Here is a 21473-nt window from a genome sequence, read left to right as displayed (position 1 = left end):
TTCTCTTCTCTAAGGAGAACAGCCCAGCTTCTTCAGTCTATTCATGTAACTGAAACCCCTAATTTCTGGAACCTTTCTTGTAATTTTTTTCTGCACGCTCTCTAGAGCCCTCACATTCTTTCTAAGGTGTGGTGCCCAGAATTGGACACAATACTCTAGTTAAGGATAAACCAGCAATAAATAAAACTTCATCATAACTTTTTGCTTTTATATTCTAAGCATCTATTTATAAAGCCCAGGATCCCATAAGTCTTTTTATCCACTTTTTCAATGAGCCTTCCACCTTCCAAGATTTCTGAAACTATGGGCTGAATTTTGCCATCGGCGAGCAGGGGACGGGGCTCGCTCGCCAACACGCAAAATGATGCGGGGTGACTTTGGGCGGAACCCCCGACGTCACAGCGTTCCATTCAAATTTTCAGGAAGGCGGGGGCGCAGCGAAACTGTGCTGTGCGCCTGCCAACCTGTCAATGGCCATTAATTAAATTAATTTAATTAAAACAATTAAAGGCCCTGCCCGTCCAACGTTAAGGTTGGTGGGCAGGCCAGGAGCCCCGGCAGGCTTCTGAAAAAAACATGAAACCTCATCCACCGGCGGGATGAGGTTTCATGTAGCATTTAAAAAAGTTTAATAAAGTTTTAGTGAAACTTATTAACATGTCCCATCTCGTTTGACATTGTCATATGAGGGGGACATGTTAAGGATTTTTTTATTTTTCTATTTTTAATGCTTGCGCAACGTTCAGCGATCTCCCTGAGGCACCATTTAGCCTCAGGGAGATCTGCACTCTTTCACGTGCATGCACGAAAGAGCACCCTCTTGTATTTGGGGAATCCCCCGACTGCCCGCACAGGAAGCGCACAGTGCTTCCTTCTGCGTATCACGGTGGGCGGGCCTTAATTGGCCTGCCCACTTAAAATGGCGGCAGGGCCCGCTTCTCCAGCCGGGATCGGCTCCCAGCCCACTGGAGATCGGGTCGGGCCTGCCCGCATGGTAAGCAGAAAATTCTACCCTATGTCCCCATTTCCTGCACCAACTTTAGAATTCTGCCCTTTATTTTATATTTCCTCTCCTTGTTTTTCCTGCCAAAATGGAACACTCCACACTTATTTGTATTAAATTACATCTGCTAATTGCCTGCCCATTTCACCAGCCTGTTTATGTCCTCCTGAAATCTATCTCTAGCATCCTTACAATTTATTGCATTTCCAAGTTTTGTGCCAGCTGCAAATTTTGAAATTGTGCCCTGCACAGCCAAGCCCAGGTTATTAATATATAACAAGGAAAGCAGTATCTACCCCTGGGGAATAACATAATGTACCTTCTTCCAGTCTCAAAAACAACTGTTTACCAGTACTCTCTGTTTCCTGTCACTTGGACAACTTTGTATCCATGCTGCCACCATTGCTCTTATTCCATGGCCTTTAACTTTGCCAGCAAATCTATTACTTGGCACTTTATTAAAAGCCTTTTGGAAGACCATATACAACATATCTACCACATCGCCCTCATCAACCATCTCTGTTACCTTAACGATTACTCAAGCAAGTTAGCTGAACATAATTTGCTTTTATCAAATCTATACAGGCTTTCTCTAATTAATCCACAGTTGTCAAAGTGACTGTTAATTTCATCCCAAATTTCATCTCTAAAAGCTTTCCCACCACTGAGATTAAACTGACTGGTCTTTGACGGATCATATCAAATAGCATGTCCCTTCTGCTGCTCGCAGTGGGCAAGGTACAGGCTGTACCCACCCAGCCCATGTTTGCAAAACTCAAAACACAGTGTCCAACATTAGATGTGATTCCGCGATTGGATAACATTTGCTAAATAATCCTCAGTGTGCTAAAAATTGACAACCAATTTAAGATTGTCAGTCGGGCTCACAGTGTTGTGCATGTGTGTATACTGGAAGTTACATATATTAATGCACAGGGCCCTGTTCTTTGCAGACAGAAAGAACATGTAGATACATTGCATCTGTTTCAGCTAAATAAAATAATTGATTAATAGCCATTCGCTGGTTCATTCCTCAGGGCAATGCCTTGGCCAATCAGAGTCAAGCTGCTTGGTTTAAAATGTCAAACAATGCTTGGCAGTTAACTGTCAGTCACCATTAACTGTTGCATTCTCCATGCCAACACCTCTACCAATCAGAGCCCACTTGCCAACTAATCAGCACTCTCTTCTCATACAGTATAAAATTGTTGCTTCCTCTGACATTGGTATTCTTGCGATTGTCCTGATGAGTGCAAGATGAAAAGTTTTGACAAAATATCTTTTTTCAGCAATACTACTGGGTATCTGTTATTCTACATACCATGATTAGATTCCGGCCTGCACTTTTGGGTATCTGTTATTAAAGAATTCTAGACATTTAAATCCCTTGAACATCTGCTTTGCATTTTTTTATGTTGCTTCTTTGGGACGTTTTTCCACATTAAATGCGATATATAAATGCCAGTTGTCCTTTAATGTCCTATTCCTTAACTAGTAACTTTAAATGTGTTCAATAGGAACATGCTGTTTGCATCAGGCACATGAAAAATATCTGGTGTGAGCTTAAATTGTAACAACTCAGGGGTGCTGAATTTTGGATGAGACATTAAACCAGAGTCCAGTTTGTTCTCTCAGGCGGGCGTGAAAGATCCTATGACATTATTTCAAAGAAGAGCCGGGAAGTTATCCTTGATATTTACCCCTCAATCAACAACACTAAAAACAGATTACCTGATTATTATCATTGTGGGGGCTTGCTGTGTGAAAGCAGCTGCTGTGTTTCCTACATTACAACAGTGACTGTGCTTTAAAGTTAATGTGTAAAGTGCTTTGGGATGTTCCAAGATCATGAAAGATGCTATATAAATGCAAGTCTTTGTTTCTATTGAGCAATTAATATTACCTTACCAGAGTGCTACTGATGAATGAAGCACCAGCAGCAAGCTCTTTTCAGACTTTATAACAGGATCATCGATTACTCCATTGATAAAAGCAAGGCATTCATCAAATGGCCTTAGTGCAAAACCTGTAATAAAAATAAATGCCTTATGTCACTTTGATGGATTGTTGTTCAGTGCTACAAACATAAAATTGGGCACAAAACAGTGGATTTACTGGACATAAATTTCTTTGAAAATTGTGTTGCTTTTTTAAAATTATATCTTTATGAGGGATATAATTCCTGAAGAATGCAAAGCTTTGTACCACGGTAAGCATTATCAGAATCAGCCATTCCTAGATCAGGGAAAACTCCTTCACTTTACTCTAACCTGACAAGCACATTAAATACATCAGAATAACAGGAGAAACATGGCAATAGGTAAGGCATTGCTGGTGCATGAGGTCCTTAACTAATTTAGGACTTGCCTGCACATGCAGTACTCAGGAGGATGTTCATGCATGTATTTTATTTGGATGTATCTGCTAGGCAATGTTGGAACTATGTTTTTATGGGTAATTTCAGATGTAAGGAACCAGACATGACAACAGTCCGCTTTATTATTGTGGAGCTTGGAGATACTCCTCCTGATCCACAAAAATATTTTAAAACTTATTAGGCGGAATTTTCAGAGTGGGACCAGGAACCCAACACCTGGATGAATTCTGGGTCCCGACACCACACATCAACAGTGTTGCACTTGCGATGCTATTTTTAAATTCAAATAGCTGAATTGACTATGAAGCAAGTTTGGCGTCAAATTAGAGGTGGGAGTTGCTGGCCTGGCACCAACAGCCCAGGCAGATGGCAGCCATGTTGGGGTCTGCCGCTGCCTTGCCAAAGAGAGTAGGCAGTCCCCCAGAGGGCCAGCAGTGTGATAGGGCTAGAAGGGGCCATGAAGGAAAAATGAAGGTCCAGCACTTGTAACGACGCACGTAAGTCTTGGTAAAAAACAGGCAATAAACAAAGATAAATTTTAATTGCTCCCATGCTGAACATGACAGCTGAGTACTAACATGCACCAGACTGTTCGGGTTCATTGTGATAAAATTTAAAGTTCAATTATGAACTGGATAGGCACTTTACCAATCTCTTTAAGGAGCTTAGGGAGCTGTTAATTGACAGTGGGCAGGTTTTCCGTTCCCTCCGTCCCTATCAGCCCTTTGAAAATTGCAAACTATCCCAAAAATGTTGGTATCCCGAGACCACCTCCGGGATAGTGATTTTCACATCTCACCTGCACAGGGTCCCGACCCCACAGCCTTTTGAAAATCTGGCTCATTGTTTTTGATCCCCTTCGGCTGTGCCAATGGGTCAAACTGAGTGGGGTGGCACAATGGAATTGATTATTGGGGTCTTATATAATCATTCTGCCTAATGCCTAAAATGGGCAGGTACTTCAGATGCCCAGAGGTAGGCCCCTTCCAGCATGCAAGCAGGCAGATCTGATACAAGCAGTAGAGCATGTTTTTCTCTGTGATATTCAAAGTGCTGTTATTCCTTTTCTGCCCAGCAGAGTCAGTATAATCTACGCATAGAGTCATCAAATAGAATTATTGAACGGTTACAGCACAGGTGTCCATTCAAGCCATGTGTTCATGCTGGCTCTCTGCAAAAGCAATTTAGCTAGTTGCAATCCCTGGCCTTTGTGGCTCTGCAAATTTGTATCCTTCTGGTGCTTATAAAATTCCCTTTTGAAAGCCCAGATTGAATCTTCTTTTACCACCCTTTCAGGCATTCCTGATCATAACTACTCGCTGCATAAAAAAGTTTTCTCAACTACTGTAGTAGATAGATGAGTTACTCAACACAGAATTCCCAGCCTCTGACCTGCTCTTGTAGCCACAGTATTTATATGGCTGGTCCAATTTAGTTTCTGGTCAATAGTAACCCCCAGGATGTTGATGCTGAAGCTTTCAATGATGGTGAAGTCATTGAACATCAATGAGCCATGGTTAGACTCTCCCTTGTTGGAGATGGTCATTGCCTGGCACCTGTGCAGCATGAATGTTATGTGCCACTTTTCAGCCCAAACTTGAATGTTGTCCAGGAACATGGACACAGACTGCTTCAATATCTAATGAGTCATGAATGGTACTGAAACCTGTGCAGTCATCAGCAAATGTCCTTGACTTTGACCTAATAATGGAGGGAAACTCATTGGGGAAGCTTTTAGAAACAATGGCTTGAATTTTCCCTCAATTGCATGAAGTGCTGTGGCAGGGATGAAAAAAGACATTTTTCCTATCAGTCACAAGGGCTTGTTTTCAAGCCATATCATCTGCTTCCTGTCTCATTAATTATGTAGCCACAGGAAAAATGCCGCATCTCTGGCCGGTGGCCTCTGATTTGCCCGCCATGCCATTACCTCACCAATTCCACACTCCGGGTGCCATATCTAAACTGCAGCTGCACACACAATTCCCAATGCTTGCAGCCCAGGACTGCTCCAGTGATGACATGGTCCCAGAAAGCCAAGAGTTCAGTGAACTGTCACTGGAATGCCTTTTTGAGGCCCACTGTGATGTCCTCTACCCCCACTCTGACGGCAGAAGGTCCAGCAATCTCATCACTCTGGCTTGGGAAGCGGTGGCAATGGTGATCAATGCCATTGCTGCACACAAGAGATTGCCAATCCAGTGCAGAAAGAGGATGAATGATCTCATCTGTGCCGCCACAGTAAGGCAACCATCTCATCACTCTAAAGTCTCACACTCACAAGGCCATCACACATTCACTAGCATCTCACTCGCTGCCATCTCAAGGGACTTTCACTCTCACACACACACCCTCACATCTCCACCTGGCCTAATCTCCTCTGGAAACTGCCTCCTCAGCCCTCACCAGCTTGAAGCCACTTGCACAGATCCACATGTGCCCTCACACACACTCTGGGACACCTGCCTTCCCCAAGCAAGCCCTAGCCCCGCAGCCATTGAAAAGCCATCCCCGCCTTCCCACTGATCTGGTAGAGACCTGCCTGTGAGCCCCCCTAAGAGCGATGTGGTGCTGCCTGTGAAGCCTAACGCTGATGACTGCATGTGATGTCCGAGGCAAGGTAGGCAAACAAACATTGAAGTCCCGAGCAAAGTGCAGGTTGCCAGGTGCACGTCACTTACGTGCTGTTGTGAAACACACGAGCGTGATTGTGAACTCACGATCCAGCATGGAGGGGATGATGCCAGCAAGCAGGGCTTATAATGAGATGCTAAAATATTGAAATTAGGTTCCCAACGTGCGGCGGTGGGAAACGCGGCCCACCATTGACGGGTGGAGCGGGCAATCACAAAGTGGTTTTACAATGTGAAATCAATTTTTGTGATCTCCTGATATTTTCCACTCCCACCCGCTGCAAACAGAAGTGAAAAACCCTGGCTAATAATTCAGAAAAAAATTAAAATTTACTTGGACAAGTATTGACTAATTAAGGAGAGCCAGCATGGATTTGTTAAAGGTTTAATTGTGTTTAACTAACTTGATTGAGTTTTTTGTTGAGGTAACAGAGAGGTTTGATGAGAGCAATGCAGTTGATGTGATGTAAATAGACTTCCAAAAACTTTTGATAAAGTGCTATATAACAGGCTTGTCAGCAAAGCTGAAGCCCACAGAATAAAAGAGAAAGTGGCAGCAAGCATACAAAGTTGATTGAGTGATAGGAAACAGAGGGCTGAATTTTTTTGCCTGTCGGGCAGGCGGGCCAGACCCAATCTCTGGCGGGCAGGGAGCCGATCCCCACCAGAGAAGTGGGACCCGCCGCCATTTTAAGTGTGCAGGCCAATTAAGGCCCACTCAGTGTGATGTCTGCCAGGAAGCTCCTTGTGTGGGCAGGGGGATTCCCCAAATGCGAGAGTGCGCTCTTTCGCGCATGCGCACGAAAGAGCGCACATCTCCCTGAGGCTAAGTACAGCCTCAGGGAGATCACTGAAAGGTTTTCAAACTTTAAAAATAGAAAAATAAAAAAAATAATTCACATGTCCCCCTCATGTGACAATGTCACATGAGATGGGACGTGTTAATAAATTGCACAAAAACTTTAATAAACTTTTTAAAAACCGACATGAAAGCTCATCCCGCCGGTGGATGAGGTTTCATATTTTTTCAGAAGCCTGCCGGGGCTCCTGGCCTGCTCACCAACCTTAAGGTTGGACAGACAGGTCCTTTAATTGTTTTAATTATCCTGTCAATGGCCTCAATTGGCCATTGACTTGTCGGTGCGCAGACAACTGACTGCGCTGTGCCCCTGCCTTCCTGAAGATTTAAATGGGGCGGGATGATGTTGGGTGTTCCTCCCAAGTCATCCCGTGTCATTTTCGCGTCAGCAGTGGTCCCCACCCCCTTCTTGGTGATGGAAAAATTCAGCTCAGAGTGTGTAGTGAATGATGTTTATGGACTTGAGGATGATATATAGTGGTGATCCTTTAGGGGTCGATGGTGAGACCACTGCTTTTCTTGATATGTAAAAATGATCTAGGTTTGGGCGTCCAGGACACAATTTCAAAAGTTGGAGATGACGTTAAACTTAAAAAGAATAGCAAATGGTGAGAAGATAGTGGTAGACTTCAAGAGGAAATGGACAGGATGGTGGAATAGACCGACACGTGGCAGATGTAATTTAATGCAGAGAAGTCTGAAGATATCAAATGAATTTGTAAATAATAAAGTAATTATTCATCCAGCAGGATATAACAAAATATAGTCAAAAACGCTTATTGCACCCTGCTGAATGAAGTCATCATTAGCACTGCTAGTAACAGTGCTAAGTGCATCTCCTGGTAACAATTTGTCATGGATAGAATGCATGTGCTCTCTTACTGTCCACGACCAACATGTTTTGTATGGAAAGAGGTGTGCCTATTCTTATCCCATTTGAGTGTGTATCCCAATTAAATAATTCAGCAGCAAGCTTCTGTAATCAAAGAAAATTATTTATTCTCACACAATTACTCTGAATTAAACGCAATGTCAGACACACTTGGTTTCACACACACATACACACAAAGATTAGATACAGATAAAAATTATGCACTCTTACAGATTGCAGGCTACCCAGCTCCTGCTTCACTCCTCTGTGGCACTTCAACTGCGTGAGGTACCCTGGAAAAGGCGGGTTATCTTATGAGGAAAGGTTGGACAGGCTAGGCTTGTATCCGCTGGAGTTTAGAAGAGTAAGAGACATCTTGATTGAAACATATAAGATCCTGAGGGGACTTGACAGGGTGGATGTGGAAAGGATGTTTCCTCTTGTGGAAGAATCTAGAACTAGGGGTCACTGTTTAAAAATAAGGGGTCATACATTTAAAACAAAGATGAGATGAAATTTTTCCTCTCAGAGGGTTGTGAGTCTTTGGAACTCTCTTCCTGAAAAGGTGGTGGAAGCAGAGCCTTTGAATATTTTTAAGGCAGAGGTGGATAGATTCTTGGTAAGCAAGGGGGGTGATAGGTTATTGGGGATAGGCAGGATGCAGATTTGAGGTTACAATCAGATCAGCCATGATCTTATTAAATGGCGGAGCAGGTTCTAGGGACCAAATGGCCTACTCCTGCTCCTTGTTCGTATGCTCACTGTTTGTCTGCTGGTTTGGGAACTTTCTGTTTCCAGATTTAAATCCTGGGAGAAGGTGCCTGCTAATCAGACCTGTGATTCAGCCCCTTCATTCTGTTTAAATTCTACAGGCCTTGCCTTGAACTCTAGATTCTACTAGCCTGGTTTTGGTTTATTTAGCTTCTATGAGTTCCATCCTGACTCCTTTACCTTGGAAGACTTTCTCCTGGCCTCCATAAAATCCGTTGGTTTTCCTTTCGTTTCCCTAATCCTTATTGGCCCTATTGCCCCTTGTAGGATTTTAGGGACCTCCTCAGCTCTCTGCAACTGAGCAGAATTTTGCTGGTTCCCCTCTGTTTCCCCAGTCTCAATGGACTGCTTTTGGCCCTCTGAGCACAGTACCTGGCACCCTGTCAAGTCCTTTCCTGGCGATAGGTCTACCGCCTGTATGGGTAAACTTGGAACAACCATGTCCATCACTACACAGGTGACCAACATACTCTGCAGATAAAATTTCATGAAGGAAACCTCTAATATGTACCAGTAAACCTTTTTTCAGCACTGTGTTATTTGTTCTGCTTTTGGGTGGCATCTCAGCAACCTTTGCTACAAATAAGTATTTGAAAGCACTCTGTGTTGCTAAAAACGGTTATTTCTCTCCTTGGAGCTTGTGATACAAAAGGAGTCCTTTTCCCTTTGTGTAAGAAACTTTGGCAGGTATTGTATCCTACCCTCACTACATTTGAGTTTGGGATTGGTACCTTCAAGGCTATAGACACGGTTCTGACTGCAGTTCCCCCTGTTGGTCTTTTGGTGAACCAACAGTTTACTTTGATGTATCTAGGCAATGCCCCAACCAATCAGCACTCTCTTCTCATGCGGTATAAATTGTTGTTTTCCCCTTATGTTGGTCTTGCAAAGTGTCCAGGTGAATGCAAGACAAAAAATTTTGACATGTGTCTTTTTTCAGCAATACTCAAGTTCTGTACTACCAAATGACTATTTGAATCCTGGACTTACCTGAGTCCATTAGCCATGCGGCCTTCTTTGTGGGACTGCTTGCAGTTTACTGAGTTCTGGGGCTGCTGACACTACAAGAAACACTACAATCAGATTGGCCAGCAGCTCTCGAGGGCGAGACTTCCTTCTGCTGTGGGACAGAAATCCTACGCTGAGCTTGTTAAGTTTACCCGCAGCAATGCCTTTTTTAAAGTTGGTTGGTTCGCATCTGACTTTTCTAAAGGGGTCGGCATATTAAAATTCACCCCATGGGGAGAATTCTATCCCTGTCGGTGGGGGGGTGGGGCGCGTTGTGCGGGGGCAGGCGCGGGCGGGTGGGCGCGCGCGCAGCCAATTGGTTGAGTGCTGCCATTTTATGAGGGCGGGCCAATTAAAGCCCACCCAGTATGATGTGCGCCTGGAAGCTCTGAGCAATCCCTGTGCAGGCGGTGGTGGGGGGGGCGGTTCCCTGAGTTGAGGAGTGCGGTCTTCCACACATGCGCGCGAAAGAGTGCAGAAATGCCTCAGGGAGATTACTTTCACCTATAAAACAATGAATTAAGGTTAAAAAAAATTAAGGACATGTCCCCTCATGTAAAACTGTCACATGAGTTGGGACATGTCCATTAATTTTATTGCTCGCCGAGCCGAATATTCTACCACGTGACAGCAGTATATGTGGTATATTCAAACTTGCAAAAAAAATTATTAATACTACTTAAAAGATTTGTTGTAAACATTAAGGCATAGGGTATTAAAGGTGAAGACAGCAAGATTGGATAGCCCCCGAAAACGATTGTGATGCTGATTAGCCTCATTGGACATAATACCAAACATCTGCACAACATCTGCATGCTGCCTGTTCATTTACAAGATTTATGTGTGTAGCCAGCAAGAATAAGCTATTGATCAGCTGCATGCATTAGTAGGGAGACCAAAATTGACACTTATAAGATCATAATCATAAGATCACAAGAAATTGGAGCGTGAGTTTTGCCCCTCAAGGCTGCTCTGCCATTCAATAAGATCTGATTGTGGCCATAATTCCACTTTCCTATTTGCCCCCCCACCCAATAACCCTTGACTCCCTTGTTGATCAAAAGTCTGTCTAAATTTGTCTAACTCTTGAATATATTCAATGATTCAGCCTCTACTGCTCGCTGGGGAAGAGAATTCCAAAAACTAACGACCCTCTGAGAAAACAAATTTCTCCTCATGAGCCTTAAATGTGAGCCTGTGCCTCCAGTTCTAGATTCCCCCACAAGGGGAAACATCCTCTCAGCATCTACCCTGTCGAGTCCCCTCAGAAACTTGCCAGCATTACTTAAAGCTAGCATGCACTGCTCACAGCTAGCCTGCACCTCTTAAAGGGAATTTGCATTTTGGCTGGCACAGATGCTGGGAGTCCTATCTGGGCTGAATATGATCTGGAAAAGATAGAAAAATGGCTGAACATGGGAAACCATAGGCCTGGTTTTCTGATGCTGCACTGGGGGTCTTGGTGGAGTTACTGGAAAGGAGAAACATCCTGTACCAGGAGGCCCCCCTAACACAAAGCAAAAGGGTAGTGGGAGCAGATAGCAGTGGAGTTCAAAGCCAGGAGTCTAGCCCCAAGGACCTGGATACAATACAGCAAGAAATTTAATGATCTCACACAAGTGGTCAAGGTCAATGAATGCATCCGCAAATGCCATATCCTACCAGCTGCACCATGAGTCTCTGCCACTGCTCAATCCGCCTCACCCCATCATGCAACTATCAGCAATTCCCATCAATCAGGGCTCATGCCCAACATTCATATGTACCATCTCACCCTCACAGACCTTTCATTGTTGCAAGGCTCACATCCACATCTTGCAGCTTGCAAATACTGCCAGCTATAGCACGTCACCCAAACACTCACAGATATATTTCTCTCTTTCTTGCAGGAAAAGTGACAGGAATTAACCAGAGCGGGAAAGGTATGCCTGCATGTCCTAACCCTCATGAAGGAGGCGGTGCTGACCATTATTGGAATGGCGATTGCTGAAGCTGTGGCCAGCAACAAGACTAATGCTATTGAAAAAACCTCATTTTCCTGATTAACCAGCTGCAGATGGTTCAAGCATACATCTTTTCTCCCCACTCCCCTCACCCCAACCTTATCCTTGTGCCTTTTCTTTACAGATATCTAAGATGTACAACTTATGCAAATTGTGGAGAACACCGAGAAGACAGTGATGATGAAGACACACCACCATTTGATTTCACACTCACTGCCACCAACTCCGATACTGCCACTGTGCATACCCTAGGAGGTGGGATCTGCATGTGGCGAGAAACTGAGCATGAACGATCTGCAGCCAGGGCAGGGGGCAATAATAGTTCACCAAAGGGAGAGGTTGCACAAGGGTTCTGCTGCAGTGGACTCAGATAAAGACTTTGATATGATAGAATTCAATTGAAGGTTGATGGGTATGCTCAATGTTAAGGAGCATGGAGGTGACTGCCATCAACTTGGCATGAGGCTTTGATCAGAGCTTACAACTCATATTTTCCAGCAGTAAAGTGGTGGCCACTACCATGATGCAACTTCTGTTGGCTGATGTCTCAGTTTCCATTGCAGAACAAGCAGCTTCCACTAAAAGGCTGAATGCTGTAGCGGAGCTCAGACTGAAATCATGCAAGGTCAGCTTGATACCATGCAAGCTCAGACTTACATACCAACATATGAACATATGAATTAGGAGCAGGCGTAGCCCAGTCAGCCCTTCGAGCCTGCTCCACCATTCAATAGATCATGGCTGAGCTGATTGTGGCCTCAACTCATTTTCCTTCCTACCTCTATACCAATTGACTCTCTTCTCAGTCAAGAATCTAACTCAGCCTTAAAAATGTTCAATGACTCTGCTTCCACCACCCTCTGGGGAAGGGAGATACACAAATTCACAGCAGTGGATATTTCTTCTCATCTCTGTCTTAAATGGGAGACCCCTTATTTTTAAACAATGTTCTCTATTTCTAGTCTCTCCCACAGGGGGAAACATCCTTTCAGCATCTGTCACCTCTAAGTCTTCTAAACTCCAATGGATACAAGCCCAACCTATCCAACATTTCCTCATAGGATAACTCCCTCATCTCAGGAATCAGTTGAGTGAACCCTCTCTAAACTGCTTCTAATGCAATTATGTCCTTTCTTAAATAAGGAGACCAAAACTCAACACAGTACTCCACATGCGGTCTCATCAATACCCTTTACAACTATAGCAAAACATCCCTACTTTTATATTTCATGCTCCTTGCAATAAATAACAAAATTCCACTTACCTTCCTGATCACTTGCTGGTCTTGGATACTAATGTTTTGTGATTTCATGTACTAGGACCCAGATCCCTCTGTACCTCAGATTTCTGCAATCTCTTTCCATTTAAACAATATGCTACTTTTTTATTCTTCTTGTCAAAGTGGACAAGTTCACATTTTCCCACATTACACTCCATCTGCCAATTTTTTGCCCACTCACTTATCCTATCTATATCCTTTTGCTGTCCTTTATGTCCTCTTCACAACTTACATTCCTACCTACCTTTGTGTCATCAGCAAATTTAGCAACCATTCCTTAGGTCTCTTCATCCAAGTCATTAACATAGATTGTTAATAGTTGAGGCCCCAGCACTGATCCTGGTGGCACTCCTCTCCTTACATCTTGGCCCCCACCCCCAAATGACCCATTTATCCCTACTTTATGTTTCTGGTTAGCTAACCAATCCTCTGTCCATGGTAATATGTTACCCCCTATACCTTGGGCTCTTCTTTTGTGTAGTAATCTTTGATGTAACACCTTGTCAAATGCCTTCTGGAAATCTAAGTACACCACATCCACAGGTTTCTCTTTATCCATGACCCTTGTTATTCCTCAAACAACTCTAATAAATTAGTAAAAAAAATTTCCTTTTTGCAAAAGTATGTTGACTGATTGCACTGAGATTTTCTAAGTACCCTGCTACAACCTCCTTAATAACAGATTTCAACATTTTCCCTATGACAGATCTTAAGTTAACTGACCTGTAGCTTCCTGATTTCTGTCTCCCTCCCATCTTGAATAGAGGAGTTACGTTCACTATTTTCTAATCTGATGGGACCTTTCCTGGATCTAGGGAATTTTGGAAAATTTAAACCGATGCATCTACTATCTCAGCAGCTACTTCTTTTAAAGTCTTGGGGTGAAATGCATCAGGACCTGAGGACTTAAAAACTTTTAGTTCTAATAATTTTCTCAGTACTCTTTCCCTGGTGATTGTAATTGTTTTAAGTTCCTCCCTCCCTTTCACCTCTTGATGAACTCTTTTTCTGGGATGTTATTAGTTTTCTCTATAGTCAAGACAGATGCAAAATATTTGTTCAATTCATCTGTCATTTCCTTATTTTTAGTTATTAATTCCCCAGACTCACTCTATAAATAACTGCATAAACTCTGATTATCTGTTTCTATACTTCTAGCTAGCTTTCTCTCATACACTAATTTCACCCTCATTTTTTAGCCATTCTTTGCTGTTTTTTTATATTCTGTGCAATCTTCTAACCACTAATCTTTGCAGAATTGTACACTTTTTCTTTCAATTTGATACTATCTTTAACTTCCTTAGTTAACCACAGATGGTAAGCCCTTCCCCTAGAGCTTTTCTTTCTCACTGGAATATATCTTTGTTGAATGTTACCAAATATCTCCTTAAACGTCTGCCACTGCATCTCTCTTGACTTATCCCTTAACTTAATTTCCCAGTTCACTTTAGCCAGCTCTGTCTTGATATTGTCTTTCCCTCAAATTGAATGTAAAATTCAATCATGTTATGATCACTGTTACCTAGGGGTGTCTTTACTATGAGATCATTAATTAATCCTGTCTCATTATAGATTACTAAATCTAGAATAGCTTGCACTCTGGTTACCTCTAGCAGGTGCTACTTTAAGGAATTGCCCCAAAAACACTGTATGAGCCTCCAGGCTACCTTTGCCAATCTAATTCATCCAATCTATATGTAGATTAAAATCACCACAAGCAGAATTTTATGTTGATTGGGTGGGTGTGGGCCCGAACCGATCAGACACAAAATCACGTGAGATGACGTTCGGCAAGCGTTCTGACATCATCCCACGCTCATGCAATACTTCAGTCGGCAGGCACGCGCAAAAGTTTGAAGCCCGCCAACCAGCAATTAAGAGGCCAATTAAGGTTATTAAAGGTGCAATTGTCTCCGATTTTTCATGGTCTGTCCAACCTTACGGTTGGTGGATGGGCGAATCGGCCAGGCGGACCTTGCATTTTTCATGAAACCTCATCCAAGAGCGGAATGAGGTTCCCATTATTAAATGAAAGAAAAAAAATCCATGGACAGCATTTTTATCATGTATATGTTCAGGTGACTGATTGTGTTGCTTGGACATTTTTCTTCCCTGATTTTAAAAGCTTTATTTAATACTTTTCAAGTCTTCAGCTGCCTGAGGCAGCTGTTTGCCTTCAGGGAGCTTTCTGTCAGCGCTCACCCAAGCCTGCGCTGACATCAGTGCTTGCCCTTTTCCCGCCCTGGCAGCGCTGAACATCTCACTGTGTGTTTCACGCTGGCTGACTGTTAATTGGTGAAACATTGATGGTCAGCATTCTAGAACTGATGACACATAGGGGTTGTCATTACTCACATCATAGTTGAATGAGTGGGAGTAGAGCCTGGGTAGAAAGGGCCTGTCTATGTTACCACCTCCCTTCTTCTTCCACAACCTGCTCCTCTTTCACTCTCTCCTCATCTGATAGCTGATGGCATGGGATGTCCTCTCATAATGAACATGTTGATGTTGCGCAGCATGCAATATACTGCCACAGATCTTGAAACCCATTCAGCTGAGTGCTTGCAGGGCTCCTCCACAGCAGTCCAGGAAACATTATCATTGCTTCAGCACAACAATGTCTGCTCTATCATTTCTTTTGGATGCAGGCCAGATCAGGTAAGTACAGCAGATTTCCTTCCCTAAAGGAGCATTAGTGAACCAGATGGGTTTTTGATAATAGCTTCATGGTCACCATTTTAATAATTAATTGAATTTAAATTCCACCACCTGCCATGGTGGGATTTGACCCTGTGTCCCCAGAGTGTTAGCATGGGCCTCTGGATTACTAGTCCAGTAACAGTACCACTACATCACCACCTCCCTGAGTCATGTGAAATGCGGTCAGCACTTGTTGCCCAGTAGCCACCTTGAAAAGGATAGAAAAAGAACTGGGGGCAGAATTTTACGTCCCGAGGATGGGCGCGCTCCTGACCCAATTGGGTGTAAAATCGCGCGAGTTGACATCGGGCGTGTGTCCTTGTAAATTCTTTATGCACATATATACCAGGAGATGTTCAGACTAAGAAGCTTTGCATGTACCATTAGGAATGTCTAGAAAAAATACCCAGGCCTGAATTTTACCTTTGGTGGGCGCACGTGATTGACATGCCCGGGATCAGCCAGGAAACGGACCACTGATCGGCTCCCGAACGCGATTTCACACTGACTTGTGAACCGCACACTGAAAAGCTCAGCGCTGCCGGGGTGGGGGTTGGGAAGAAGGCGCACTTGCGCGATATTTCACTCGCTGGGCATGCACAAAAGTCGGAAGCGGCCCACCAATAATTAAGGGGACAATTAAGCCCATTAACGGCGCAATTGTCTCCAATTTTTTGTGCCCTGTCTAACCTTATGGTTAGTGGATGGGCAAGTCAGCCAGGCGGTCTTTACACTTTTCATCAAACCCCATCCAAGGGCGGATGAAACTCTGTTATAAAATAAAATAAAAATAAATATCTGTGGACAGCATTTTTATGAGGTATATTTTCAGGGGTTTGATTTTTTTGCAGCTTTTTAAACCTTTATTTAATCATTTGAAGGTCTGCAGCTCCCTCAGGTAGCTGCCTGCCTTCAGGGAGCTCTCTTGCCGTGCTCACCCGTGCCCACGGTGACGTCATCGCCCGCCCTCTTCCCAACCCCCACCCCGGCAGCGCTGAGCTTTTCAGTGTGCGGTTCACAAGCCAGTGTGAAATCGCGTTCGGGAGCCGATCAGTGGTCCATTTCCTGGCTGATCCCGGGCATGTCAATCACGTGCGCCCATCAAAGGTAAAATTCAGGCCTGGGTGTTTTTTCTAGACATTCCTAATGGTACATGCAAAGCTTCTTAGTCTGAACATCTCCTGGTATATATGTGCATAAAGAATTTACAAGGAGAATGCAGAATCCGAATTGCTGACAGTACCAAATTAGAGTGCATGGCTAACTCTGAGGAGGAATACAGGAAACTACAGGCAGACATGGAGGAGTAGGCAGGTATGTGACAAATGCAGTTCAGTCCAAGTAAAAGTGCATTTTGATAATAAATGATAATGCTGGAAGTGTAACGTGAATGGGAAAATTCTCGGCACAGCAAAGGAATACAGATCCACTGGTAAGAATACAAGCATCATTGAAAACATGGGGCAGGCCCAACCGACTCGGTGGTGGGCGGGCAGCCGATTGCCGCTGGAGAAACGGTCTGTGCCACCATTTTCCACGGGCAGGCCAATTAAGGTCCGCCTAGTGGGTAAGCGATTCCCGTGGAGAATGAGAAAATAGTCGCGGGGGCGGGCGGCCTCAGACTGCCGGTTCCAGTGGGAAGCCAGCAGCCTGTATAAAGAGTGGCCAGGCAGCCTGCTTGAGGCAGTGCACCATGGCCACTCATAGAGAACGTCATGCTGGATTGAGGGCAGAGGAGGAGGAAGAGGGGGGGCAGGCTGCAGGAGAGGCTAGCAGGGGACCACTGTGCTGGACCAATTTTCTGATGCATGCCTTGCTGTCCTCCTCCAAGAGGTGTCTATCCGTCGGCACATTCTGTATCCGGAGGATGGGAGGAGGAGGGCCCTCCATGTCACCAACCAGGCGTGGGAGGAGGTGGGTGACGCTTTAATCGCCCGTGATAATGTGCGGCACACTGGCACACAGTGCAGGAAAAGATTCAATGATTTGCTGCGCTCTGAACGGGTGAGTACCATGTCTGTCTTGGCCATTTGACCCAGAAAGCAGCCTTAGCCTTTGAGCCCCCCCACCATGTCTTGCTGTTGTTACTGCATAGGGCATCTGGCACACGTTGGGTGGGAAAATGGGTACTGACCATGCTTACATCAGCCTTAGTGGTTGAGGAGAAGAAGGGTTCTCCCCGCAGCATATGTTGGTGTTTGTGGCATTTGAGTAGTCTGGGGGCAACCTGCAGGGGAGGAAGCATGACACATACTCAGAACTCCAACACATGTCTTATTGATAGTAATGAGATGGTGCAAGGGGTGCCTCAAGGTGTTTTGGGCAAGTGCCATCTACTGGCATCGGTGCTGCACCTAGTTGCGCCTCCTTGCCATGGGCACCAAGACCCATGTGCTATTCAAAGTGATGGACGCCGAATGTGTCCAAGGTGGCCTTTGGGGGAGGGTTTTGGGACCAGCCGTACTATCTTCTGGGGACTGATCACTAGTAGTGTGGACAGCAGCCAATGGAGGCCTCAGATGGGCCACTGTGGTTGGGGTGCGGCATGCGTGTGCAGAGTACATGAGCGATCAGCCCCAATACATCCTCTTCTGTTTTGCAGCCAAAAAGTCACCACAATGCCTGGGAGTGCCAGAGGAATGGAGGTGGGCATGCCCTCCTTCAACGCCTCACGTCTTTTGAAGAACAGGCCATGGAGCTGGGCAGGAGGCAGGAGGCCAGGGGCAGCGAGGCTGGGGTCTAACGGCCAGGTATTTGAGGCCCACAGTCCCATCCACTCTGTCTGCACACCATCCAAACCACTGATGTTTGCTGCAATCGTTAATGCTGAAACAATACTCATTCACAGATTGAGACACTCTGACGTGTGGGTCATACAGAAGGAACCCTAGTCCCCTTCAGGAATCGCGTCTCCACCACCATCCAAAGTCACCTTACCCCATTTGTGACCACTATCACCATGGTCTAACATGCCATTGGATCGCTGCTGCAAAGCCAAAGATGTTTTGCATCTTAGGGGGTTTGGGACCTCCAGCACCCTTTCAGCCAGTGCGCCCCACATTACTTTGTCCAAAAGGCCCTCAGCACCTCAGTTGTGAACCTCATGGCACTCAACTTAGATAAATGCCACCACGTTACTCATCCCTGTGCCAAGGGGAAATGTTGCCTTCTGCCCACCCGGTCTATGCCCCTCCTTACGGAACGAAGACGAATAATACGACGTCTCAATCTCCTGTGATCATCGGCAAATGTTTGCGATGTTTCCTCAGCCCCGCAACTATCCAGGCCACAATGCATCCAGGTCAGGTACCTCTGCACTCTCCCCACTCCTATGGTTCATAACATGCCATGTGGCATTCCTGAGGCCATCTGACCAGCCTGTCTGCATGTGTGTTTAATGCTTGGGGCCCGTCTTGACTCTTTTCCACCTCTCCTTAGGGCCTTGAAGGGTGAGCGACTTATGAGGCTGGGGGGGAAAGGGTGAAAGGTTGAAGTAACTGCATGCTAACTGATGCACTGTCCTTGTTGCTAATTTCAGCATCACCACCAGAGCGACCCACACGTCTGCACCGCACACCCTCCTCCACACCTGAGGGCCAAAACGTGCAACCTGTGGCACATAATTTCAGCCAGCCAGGCACCAGCACAGACACACACACCTCGGTGGGGAATTTACCGTCGGCTAGTGTCCCGGGTCACAGTGGAGAGGGCACATCACGATCGCTGGAGGAGATGGTAGGGGCAGAGAGTGCCGATGGCGCCAGCAGCCAGAGGGCTGCAGGGGATGAGGCACATGCTGAGTCCGGCACTGATGATGTGCCTCTGGAGTTGTCCCCATTACAGCAGATGCAGGACAGGTGATAGCAAGTGCGTTTGCATCTGGCAGGATTGCATGAGGGAATGGTTCAGTTGCTTTCTGTGACGGAAGAGTCCAGGCAGAGTGCACGTGAAGGCTTGGCCCTCAGGGCAGAGCTTCAGGCTTCCTCCAATGAGAGGTTGGCGACTCTCACAGAGAGGGGCTTCAATCGAATGGAACATTTTATGATTGGGATACGCTCTGACCTGCAAGCCCTCACAGCGGTACTGGCCACAGGTGGTCGTTCCCAATGTGGGAGATGTTGTGGACACCAAGCATTGGCACTTGGTGCCCATGCATCTGCGGTGAGCGGGGAGGTCGAAAGGGTCCTCACGTCGGCGCAGTAGCTGCCTGCCATCGCTGCGAGCTCCTCTCGGGGCACTCCGGATGAGGGCAGCAGCTCCTCCGCCCCTCTGCCAGTTAACGTTTCTTCTGTTGAGGCTACGACAACTAGGGAGGTGCCAGTTCAGGAACTGGCCACTCTCTCCCAGGCGGAGCCATCACAGGCTCCACGGGCCAGAGGACGCCCGCCAAGGTCATCTAGGCCAATAGGACAGCAGAGTCAGCAGGCTGTCTCTCAAGCCACTCTGAGTGATGGGGCGGCACCTAGACGTAGCACCCGCAAATGTAAGCATAAGATACGTAAGGCACTCCACGGGTATGTCACTGGTGATTTTTTATTGGCCTTAGAATAGGGACCCATATTTTTCTTATTGCAAAGAAGTGCTGTGCTTTTCTTTTGGACACAATAAAGTCCACCTTTGTTACTATGGCTGAGGGTCTTTTGTTTGTGGTGCATTTTCCTTTTTCACATATTTATCATGAGTGTTTGAGTGAACATTGATGATTCTGTGCTAAGCCTTTATTTGCAGCTGAACAGGTGGAAAATGTGGCACCTAAGTGCCACATGTGGAAGTGCCAGGCAATGCTGTTCCTGCTGATCCACGTGTGTAGAGCTAGCTGAAGGTTCTTTGAATTAAATTGCCCCAAGTGTTCCTGCCTCCTTGGTGTAAAAGCGGGTCGTTGTTCTGCCCCTCATCATCGCCCTGTGCTTCCTCATCCTCTGAGGCACTGCTGGATTCATCATGTGCAGCCTCATCCAGGGCGTGAAGGTCTTCATCATCAATTCCATCCCCCCTTTCCAGCGCAAGATTGTGCAGGGCGCAGCAGACTACCACTATCAGAGAGACATGATCTGGGGGTACTGGAGTGCACCCCCTGAGTGATCCAGGCAACGGAAGCGCATCTTGAGAAGACTGATGGCTCTCTCCACCACAGCCCTTGTGGTGCCCTGGCTCTGATTGTACCGCTGTTCAGCTTCTGTTCTTGGATGACGTACTGGCGTCATGAGCCACCTTCACAGGGGATAGCCCTTGTCACCCAGCAGCCATCCATCCAACCGAGCCGGAGCACTGAAGAGCCCCAGCACCTGGGAGTGTCTGAGGATGTAGGCGTCGTGGGAGCTGCCTGGGAACCTTGCACAGACTTGTAAAATCTGCATCCTGTGATCACATACTATCTGCACATTCATGGAGTGGAAGCCCTTCCTGTTGATGAAGACACCGGGCTCACCTGCTGGGGCCTTGATGGCCACGTGTGCAGTCGATTGCACCCTGGACACGGGGGAAGCCAGCAATGGCCGTGAAGCCTCTGGCTCGCTGTGCCTGACTTGCCTGGTCGCAGTGGAAGTGGATGAAGGTGGATACCCGTCTGAACAGAGCATCTGTAACCTGCTTGACACAAGTGTGGACAGCTGATTGGGAGACACCACAAAGATCACCCACCGAGCCCTGGAAGAAGCCAGAGGCATAGAAATGGAGGGCAACTGTGAGCTTCAGAGCCGCTGGCATGGGGAGTCCACCCACACAGTTAGGGGAGATCTCAGGGCCAATCATCTGACAGATATAGTTGACTGTCTCCCTTGAGAGTTGGAGCCTCCTTCGGCACTGCACCTCAGTTATACTGAGGTAGCTGCTTCGCCACCTGTGTACCCTGGCAGCAGGATAGTGGCGTCTTCTGCGGCCCCTTGCACCTTGGACAACCTCTTGTGCCTGTGCCTGGCCTCCCAAAGGTGGCTCCCCTGGAGGCTAATTGTCCAGTCCTGGCCCCCTCC

General features: G+C 46.0%; 1 protein-coding gene across 1 annotated transcript in view; it reads right to left on the bottom strand.

The window, feature by feature from the left end:
• Positions 1 to 2907: 2907 nt before the first annotated feature.
• Positions 2908 to 21473, bottom strand: part of LOC121284686 (adenylate cyclase type 10-like) — a 254061-nt gene continuing 235495 nt past the window's right edge. The window contains exons 44-48 of the mRNA XM_041200243.1: positions 13794 to 13833; positions 12045 to 12177; positions 8695 to 8985; positions 4180 to 4261; positions 2908 to 3029 (exon numbers count right to left, since the gene is read on the bottom strand). Coding sequence (XP_041056177.1) covers positions 2908 to 3029; positions 4180 to 4261; positions 8695 to 8985; positions 12045 to 12177; positions 13794 to 13833 — 668 coding nt within the window. The remainder of the gene's footprint in view (positions 3030 to 4179; positions 4262 to 8694; positions 8986 to 12044; positions 12178 to 13793; positions 13834 to 21473) is intronic.

This window comes from Carcharodon carcharias, chromosome 12, assembly GCF_017639515.1.
Source record: "Carcharodon carcharias isolate sCarCar2 chromosome 12, sCarCar2.pri, whole genome shotgun sequence".
NCBI lineage: Eukaryota > Metazoa > Chordata > Chondrichthyes > Lamniformes > Lamnidae > Carcharodon > Carcharodon carcharias.
Note: the sequence above shows the minus strand (reverse complement) of the source record. Positions and strands in the feature narration are given on the sequence as shown.